General features: G+C 48.3%; 1 protein-coding gene across 1 annotated transcript in view; it reads left to right on the top strand.

Moving 5' to 3' along the window:
* Positions 1–3,842: 3,842 nt before the first annotated feature.
* LOC144146332 (uncharacterized) overlaps positions 3,843–9,591 on the top strand; it is a 50,011-nt gene continuing 44,262 nt past the window's right edge. The window contains exons 1-2 of the mRNA XM_077678288.1: positions 3,843–3,861; positions 8,185–8,714. Of these exons, the coding sequence (XP_077534414.1) occupies positions 3,843–3,861; positions 8,185–8,714 (549 nt within the window). The remainder of the gene's footprint in view (positions 3,862–8,184; positions 8,715–9,591) is intronic.

The following is a 9,591-nucleotide window of genomic DNA, read 5'->3' as shown; positions in this document are numbered from 1 at the left end:
TCCTCACCACAAGTTTTTGTATTTATTTGTGTTTCTGCATAGATCAATAGTTATTTGCAAGTCTGCACTGGTCCTTGTGTACTTCTCTGTGTGGTGTCTTCCTCAGCGCACGTTGCACCTTTTGATAATGTGCACCAACTCGCCCAACAACAAGCCCGTCTAAAGTTCTTACTTGCCACGGCATCTGATGTGAATGTCACCTAAAATAGAGATACACATTTTATTTAAAAGGCAATTGGTTTTGTTTTAAAACAGTAAAAGGTTAAAGATATCCTGGAGGCATTTACGTTGTTTTTTTGCAATTCTGCGAGTTTTTCAATCGCTACTGCTATCATTATCGAACATCATTTTTTCGCCATGTAGACCCGCATGCTCAAAGTGAATGTCATTTATAGGGTACGCCGTTCGCATTGAATGGCAATAAAGACCTATGTATTGTTCATTTCCATGCGGTTTCTTATGCAAGAAATTTAATTATGTTCCTGCATGTAAGTAACTTTCTATTTGCACATCTGAAGCGCAGTCACCGAAGTGGAAAGTGCCACATGTGTTCCACCTATAATAGACGAGCACCAAAGTTACAGCTAGACATGTCTGGAGTTTGTCCGGTGCTCCCTGAACAAATTCGTCTAGGATTCTGTTTGTCTCCAGGTAATCTGCTGCCAGCGGTGTACATATTCAAATAATATACGTAGCTCTAGCTGAGTTTTAAATTTCTCACTATTTCGCCTCCGGACTAGCCGACACCATATTTCCATTTTAAAAAAATGAAATATAACGACACGTTCCAATGTTCGAAGTGTAACTGGAACGCGTTCCTTTCGCAATAAAGGAACTTGTAACAGAATCTCGTTTCAAAATTGGGAAGGAACGAGCTTTCGTGCCTGTTTTAGAGGAACGTGTACAACACTGGTGTGAGCAGCCTTCTCTATCTTTTGTTTCTTGCTCCGCCTAGAACAGTGTGCGAAGCTGGGCGAGTCAGTAGGGATTCATGATTAGAAACAGCGCAAGAGACAGGACAAGGAAACTGACAAGGACGGGTCGGGTAGCCCTAGCAGAAGCGCACCCAGTGGAGCTCGACTGCTTCTTCTGGCTGGCCCGAGGAACAGGCACACGGCCGGCTGCAGTGTCACTTCTGCTTCATGGCTGTATGCGCGATCTGCCAGCAGGTGCAGCGTCGTCGGCGACTAAGCTAGCTTAAACATTTATAGTTAATTGCGAACACATTTCACGGAGCTACTTGTTATGTGTCAGTTTTGGTGATGGGTACGGTTCGTTAAAAGTAAGTTTGGCTGAGGTTAGAGAGTCCAGTTGGCATTTAAAGCCCCACTGTTGGTGCAATGCGGCCTAGTTTCCATGGTGTAAGGACTGTTTCCCCTCCCTCCCTGATGCAGGCCCCTCTGCTTCTCCCTCCTTGGGCCATGGCCACAAGCAGCAGCAGGGCCCTCCCCCGGGTCGTCGGCTGCTGCACTGCAAGCAGTGCAGCTACGTGACATCGTACCAAAGCCACCTTAAGAGCCACCAGCGCATCCACATGGGCGAACGCCCCCACCAGTGCAGTCAGAACAGCACGAACGCAAGCTCTGTTTTTTGGGGCTTGCTTTTATCTCGCAAATGTTGAAGTGTTTTTGTGTATTTTGAGTGTGTCCCCTTTTGTGTCTCAAGAACCAACGGGTCCTGCCATTGTTTTCATTGTGACTCAAGTATGCCTGTCGTTTCCTTTGTGATTAATAAGGAGGTCATTGCAGGTTTTGTTCTTTGGAATTGGTCTGCCAAAATATGCTTCGTTTGGATGAACAATATCAACTTTTGGCTGGGAGGCCATGTCGAGGGAAAGACAGGCAAAGGTTTTTGCATTTAGGTGTCCTAATGAAGACTCATCTTCAAAGGCCAACTGCACTCAAAATTTCGACATCTTAAAAACCACATTTTCATATAAACTGTCTAAAAAGACTGCAAGATTCAAAATCTGACAGCTAAAATATGCGTAAGCACGGCACAAATAAAAATAAGAAGTCGGTGATCTTGACACCGACATTGAGAAGAGCGGTGCTGAAGTTGCCTTGCCGCCGGCTGGCCTGAGCGAACTTGCGCACAATACGTCACGGTCGCTGTAGCCCTAGCAGAAGCGCACCCAGTGAAGCTCGACTGCTTCTTTTGGCTGGCCCGAGGAACGCACACAGCCGGCTGCAGTGTCACTTCCACTTCATGGCTGCGTGTGCGATCCGCCAGCAGGTGCAGCGTCGTCGGCGACTAAGCCAGTTTAAACATTTATAGTTAATTACGAACACATTTCATGGAGCTACTTGTTATGTGTCAGTTTTGGTGATAGGTACAGTTCGTTAAAAGTAAATTTGGCTGAGGTTAGAGAGTCCAGTTGGCATTTAAAGCCCTACTGTTGGTGCAATGCGGCCTAGTTTCCATGGTGTAAAGACTGTTTCCCCTCCCTCCCTGATTCAGGCCCCTCCGCTTCTCCCTCCTTGGGCCATGGCCGCAGGCAGCAGCAGCAGCACCCTCCCCCGGGTCGTCGGCTGCTGCACTGCAAGCAGTGCAGCTACGTGACATGGTACCAAAGCCACCTTAAGAGCCACCAGCACATCCACACGGGCGAACGCCCCCACCAGTGCAGCCACTGCAGCAAGGCCTTCGTGGAGAAAAGCAAACTGGACATCCACCTGCGCACCCACACAGGTGACCATCCCTACCAGTGCCACCTGTGCCCCATGGATTTCGTCCGGAAGACCACCCTTGTTAGCCATGTGCTCACCCACACGGGCGAGAGGCCCATCGTCTGCCGCTTCTGCCCCAAGGCCTTCACACAACACACTCAGCGGAAGAGACACGAGCAGAAGATGCACAGCCACCAGCTGTAGTGCAGGAGAAGAGAAGGGGGACGGTGACTCTAAGCTAGTTTGATTGTGGTTAGGGGTTTGACAGACAATAGCATCTTCTCTTGGTCTCAAGCAACCGCTGGGGCTTTGCAGACTGACATAAGCAAGACACGCCCCTCTTGGAAAGTTGCAATTACGATGTGTCGCCACAGATATGCATGCAAATGCTCACACAGTGTGTTTGTCTTGTGTAATTTCTCAGTTTGATGCTGCCTTTTGTCAGTAAACAAGTTTTGATGTGCAGGGTGTGCTCCTTGTACAAGTAATTTTAATGTGCGTTGACGCAAACACAGTGACAAAACACGAGAGGCGTAAATTGATGCCTATCATTCGTGTTAGATTCCATTTTCCAAATCTGTTGAAGGAACAAGCACAATGCCAATGAAAAAGAGGGAGGCATCAATATTGTCCGTATTAATGTGACACTGGTATTGTCTGTTGGGATAGTCAAGTACCCCCTCTCCCCACACCTAATTTGGTATTGTCTGGTTCCGTTTCTTTGATATACTCGCTAAATGGTATAGTGGGCAGTTGGATCAGTGTACGTCTGTTTCTTCACTCCATGAATGTTTTACTTGAACCTTAAACATATTTGTGCAATGAATTATCCAAGATCCTCAGTTCCCACACGTTTTACTCTTCGCATATGAAAGACCTGGGGGATCCCTTAAATGGGGGATGGGGAGGAACAACTGTTGTCAGAATTGATGAAAATGTATTTGCGAGACAGCTGCTGTTATTTCATAGCTGAAAAATTTAAAGGAGGCAGTGTGGCTCCTGGTACCTTTCTTCTAGAAACAGTGCAATTGTCCAGCCTTTGTCCAGCCTTTGCCCATTTCAAAGATCGCTTGTGTCTTCGATTTCCACCTTCATGGCTTCATGTTGTGCAACCTCTGCATCACAAATGCAATGGCATAAATGCGTTGAGCTTTAGCTAGCTTTCTTCCCCCAATGACATCTGAGCAGCCAGGTTGTATCATACTCAAATGTACAGTGTGCAGCACACTTGCATATAACAGCGAATGTCAACTAGTTATCGCTGAGAACTGCGGACACAAACCTAAGCAAATACGCCAAGGACAACAGTCACAGCCGTAGACATCAACGCTATAGTAGTTTTGTTCGATCCCGTTTCCGGGGAGGCAACTTATGCCCCCTGTACAGCTTCCGAGTGAGCGGACGTGAAGAAGTAACTTTGTTGATTGATTCTCCTTCTGAAGGGATTAAAACAATCCGTTGAATTTTTTGCAGTAAAATCTGGTTTATGGAAGTGCGAGCTGTCACACTTGGAGCCTGCCCAGCCCCCCTGTCTGATATGCATGGACATGCACTCAAAACTGGACAAATACGCACATTGGAGTTTATTGGGGAGTGAGCTAGTTCAAATACGACACCGGGCATCTGCATCCTCTTCCATGTTTCCCACATCGCTTATGGCGTGTTGTTTACTTCTCTGAAAATATTGTGCTGTATTTCTTGCCCACACGGGGGTAAGAAATACCATCTGAATATTCCAGGTTCTGTGTGGTGACAACTTCACGGGGATGTGCCCTTCGGTTGCGACTGTGACTCACTATCTTGGGTCATGACCGCAGGGTGACTTTTCTACTGTTTGTGTTATTTTTGGAAAAAAAATGAAGGGAGCTGACAATAACGTGTAAGACTTGAAGGTAGCAAAGCAGTACACAATTACAACAGTTTGTCTGCAATTGTGGGCGATTTGCTTCTTCAGTGCCGCAAGGACTTTTACTCCGTCATTGTTGCCATAAGTATGGGCTTCCTTAATTTTCTTGGAAGTGATAACACCTTGGAGGTGCATAAGATGATGCGTCTTTCTCGTTCCAAGCAGGTGTTGCCATGGTTATAGTGAACACTGGAGTCTCTCATTCCGAGCAAGTGTTGCCACAATAACGGTGAATGCTGGAATTTTAGATGCAAAGCATCTCTTAGTCGACCCTCCGTCGTCCGACGTCCGCGCCTTTTCTCCTCTCCACAACAGCTGTGATAACGCCGCTCTCTCCCCTCCTCCTCTCCACACCACCTGTGCGCTAACGTGCACTGCTCCTCCTCTCCCCTCTGCACACCAGCTATCCAATCGCGCATGCGCGCTGCTCCTCCTCTCCACTCCCTCTGCTCTGCAAATAAACCCATCCGCGCTCCGCTCAGTTGCTTCTTCGGTACTGCACCGTCCGATTACTGCAAATGGACGCCAACGATTCCGTCAGCAAACTGGCTGGCACACCTTCAACTAGCACCAGCCAGCACACTGTCAGAACCGCGAGAACCTCCGAAGACAAGGCTGCACAGAGGAGAGCTCGCGACACTGAACATAAATGGCAGCGTCGAGCAGCGGATTCCTCGCTTCGAGAACGAGAAGCCGCTTTGAAACGCCAGCGGCGAGTAGCTGATTCAGATGGCGTTCGGCATTGTGACAACGCTTCGAAACGCCAGCGTCGAACAGCGGATTCCTTGCTTCAAGAACGAGGAGCCGCAAAACGTTCCCCACTACTCAATAAATAAGGAAGACATTTAATATGCTACTACACGTATATTTGCTCTACCAAGCAATTAACACACTACTACTCCACAGCTTTGCATCCCCTCAGGGTTCCCACGTGGGGAGATGGTGTAATTTTTTGTTTGTTTGTTTGGCCAGTCTCCCTGAGTGGGTATAATTGGCTTGACAAACGTGTGCCGGGAACGCTGGGCAGTTGCCACGAGGCACACACATGAGCTCTCAGAATTTTTATGGTTTTAACAGTGAAGCGCTGTTGAGCAAATTATTTGTTAAAATTACAAAGAAAAGGTCAAGTGCACGTTCGTCAAGCCAAGTATACCCACTTAGGCAGATTAGCCAACATTGGCCACAAAAAGCTCAAGCATTCGCCATATCGAGCCAACACTTACCCGGAATGAGAAAGACGCGTCATAGCGTACGTCGCTCGTTTGTTCATCCTTGTGTCGTCGTTAGCATTCGCTCTACCGTAGAAGAGCCGCAACTTGAATGTCGAAGTTGCTGTAGGTGATCATTGACCCGACATGTCCCAGCCGTGGATAGTTCGCACGGCTGAAAAAGGGGCCGCGCTTTGAGAGGCTGTGCCTGCAAAGCATCTGCTAGAGATGATAAGCCTTGCTTGCAGAGGGGTGTACGAAAATGTCGACCAAAATGACGAGCTCTTTCTGACCTTTGTGTACATAAGGTCATTGAAATGCCAGGCTGCCGACGTCAACATCGACACCACAGGGATACCAAAACTCAACTTTTTGTCCGTGAATTATCACCTACAACTGCTGGTCGGTCGCCACAATCTTGGCCAATGTCCCTAAGTTGGTATCCTTGGCTTGACAAATGTGCGCCGGGGACGCTGGGTGGTCACCATGAGGCACGCACACACGAGTGCTCGGCATTTTCCTTTTTTTTTTACTGCCGGGTGGTCACCACGATATGCGCTCACACACACACTCCGCATTTTCTTGGTATTTTTACTGCGGACAAGAAAAATTAAAATTAGCTAAACAGCTTCGCTGTTAAAAGAAACAGTCGATCTGTAATCAAATGTATAAGGCACTCTGACTAAGGTTGTAAGCTTCTGCCTCCAAAATCAAATCAAAATTGTCATCACACTTGATTTTTGCCCTTATTTTTTCCTGTGTTGCTCTTGTTACATTTATTACTTGTTCTAAACGGCAGCTTTGAGTGGTAGCAGACGAGAACCACATAAGTGATAACTTAAAGCAACCGTATGCTTTCAGTTGAGGAGCCGTGCACAGGATGGTGAAAGCTTTTTTTTTCTTTTCTGCTACATCTGAGGCTGTCAGATAACCTGATAACAGTGCATGTTGTCTACACCGAAATTGGTGAACACTGCTGAGGTGCTCAGCCTAGTTGAAGCGGTAGTGCAGAGTTGGTTGTCTCAGTCAAACCGCACTTGCTTTTAAATTTTTAACCGTTTTTTTTTTTGTGTGTGTGTGTATTTTCAGGGGATGTTTCTATATGAAAGCCGGGCATAGAAGCTGAGGCACGTACAACGATAAGTGGATGACAAGCGTTTGTTTAGAAGGAACCATTTGATGGGCAATTTGAATTGAGTGTCTTTTTGGTGGGGGGTGCATTTTGGGACACCATTGGTATGGCCAGAAAACCTGCCGAAGTTTTAAAATTTTTGGGTAGGCTTGGAAGTTGGTAGTTTCAGCACATTTGAGGACGTTTTGAAAGTGAAGCTTCATATGGCTAGGCAAAAGGAAAATCTGCTGGTCCTGTGTATGAAGAAAACCCCTCCAGCATAACTCTACAGGCATGCGGGAAGGAAACATGTTCGGAAGGCAATAGAAGAGTGGTGTGGGGCGAGCACCATCAGCGCAATAATGATAGACTAGCTACATGTTACGTCGAATTGGGAAGGTCACGTCTCGTATGCACTTGTGGTCGGTTTCTTTGGTTGTCCGTCTTTTTCCAAACTGCTTCGACCATGTCGAAATGGAGCAATCGGTAATGCTGACCTCACAAGGGGAGGGACCCAGGTTCAATTCTGTCCATGGGAACCATTTTTTCTTTCACTTCACCAACAATCATTCATCATCATCGTTAAAAAAAGTTTGCTTTCCTTCAGGGCACATTGGCATAGAATGAAATCAGCCAGGACAATAACGCTTTCATTTAAAACAAAGGCAAAGCTTGTTCCAGCAACAGTTGCTGATTTTCGATCTTCAGCTATGCCTTTGTCTACGAAGCAGAAGGTAGAGGCGACATTACATTCTTTGTGAAATAAAACAGCCTGAAAAAGAAAGGAAGCAGCAAAAACAAAAGAACTAAACTCCAACCAAGAAATAAAAAGTTGGGATAAAGGAGCTTTCACCTCCTTAGCACCTATAGATGTTGTGTGCTAATGTTATGAGCAATTGTGCAATTCGAACCTTTTGCAATGTTGACATTAAATGGGATCCTTAATTCCTTGAAAGACCCTTGAGTTTTTACCTTTGTAGCCTGTACGAACCCTGTGCGTGGGCGCACTTTTTTAGTGAGAACACTGACATGTCGTTCCTGAACAAACCACAATTTAAAAAGCCCGGATCCGGAGCGAAATACTGCTGAGCCAGGAAAAAGGGGGAGGTATGCGCGGCTGGACAATGCCCAGGCATAATAAGCTTGCACAGAGAGGCTCTCCTGGCACTTGCAGTTTTCTCCCTTCCCTTTGGTGCTGTTCCTTTCCCCGTCCATTCAAATGTTGATGCACTACCCCTGCGTGTGCCACTGGATGGTCTCTCGGTGTTTCCCCCACCCTCCCTGTTGCAGGCTCTCCTCCCTCCTCGGGTGGCCGCAGGGCGCAGCGACGTTCCCCACCAGGTTGTCGGCAGAGGTGCTGCCAGCAGTGCAGCTATGCGACGCCATCTCTGAGCAACCTGAAGAGGCACCAGCGCATACACACAGGCGAGCACCCCTTCCAGTGCAGCCACTGTGGCAAGGCCTTCGAAAAGAAGGGCCACCTGGTCGAGCAACTGCGCACCCACACGGGTGACTGTCCCTACCACTGCCACTTGTGCCCCATCGATTTCGCCCATAAGACCAACCTGGTTAGACATGTGCACACCCACAAGGAAGAGAGGCCGTACCAGTATCCCCTGTGCCCCATTGATTTCACCCACAAGACCAACCTGGTTAGACATGTGCGCACCCACACGGGAGAGAGGCCCTACCAGTACCCCCTGTGCCCCATTGATTTCGCCCACAAGACCAACCTGGTTAGACATGTGCACACCCACACAGGAGAGAGGCCCTACCAGTATCCCCTATGCCCCATTGATTTCGCCCACAAGACCAACCTGGTTAGCCGTGCGCACCCACACAAGCGAGAGGCCCCTCCACTGCCGCTTCTGCCCCAAGGCCTTCACACACCGCCTCCAGCAGAAGAGGCACGAGCATAAGGAGCACGGCCACTGCCAGTAGCACAGCACGACGGGAAAGCCCCAGTCGGGTGTGTGCGCTGACAATCGGGAGCACGCTCCTCGATGTGGAATGTTACGACAATCGTGCGGAACGTTACAGAGAATGCGTTTGAAGCATGCCAAGAGGTGCAGGACTTGGAGAGAGAGAGAGCCCATGTTGCCATACGACAAGACCTGGCTTTTACTGAAGATTTTGTCATGAGATTGTGGCCTCACCAGCCAGTTGCGATTGCTCCACTCTCTTGTGGGGAGCGTCACTGTGGGTGGGACTTGTGGCAGACGGTCGCGCCCTGTGGTGGTGCAGCTCCTGTAAATTTGTGGTTGATACAGCTTCTTCTAATGTTAACACAATTCGTTACATTTTTTTAGTAGAGAGAGAGAGAGAGAGTAAACGTGTTTATTGCGAAAAGCAATGGGGAGGAGTCCTCCGTCCAAGACCCCTTGAGCTTTCCCCGTCTCAACAGCCCTCAACACCAGCAGGCGCTGGTCATTGAGGTCGGAGCTGGTCAGAGCTCTCCCAAAGCTCGCGAGAAGGAATGGAGGGGTTTCGCGAATGTAGTGGGGTGTGCGCGCAACCCCCTACCATATGAAAGAGCGTCCCGGGGGCTCCGCAGAAGCGGCATAGCGGGGAATATACGGTGGGGTGCAAGATATGGCATTTAGTGGGATGGGGGAAAGTATTCGTCTGGAGTGCACGGAGCTGCCGTTCCTCCTCTTTCGTTAGGTGTTTATGCGGTGCTGGGTAGGTGATACATCC

The sequence above is a fragment of the Haemaphysalis longicornis genome, unplaced genomic scaffold, assembly GCF_048455015.1.
Source record: "Haemaphysalis longicornis isolate Haplotype H1 unplaced genomic scaffold, Haemaphysalis longicornis Haplotype H1 scaffold_7, whole genome shotgun sequence".
Taxonomy (NCBI): Eukaryota; Metazoa; Arthropoda; class Arachnida; order Ixodida; family Ixodidae; genus Haemaphysalis; species Haemaphysalis longicornis.
Note: the sequence above shows the minus strand (reverse complement) of the source record. Positions and strands in the feature narration are given on the sequence as shown.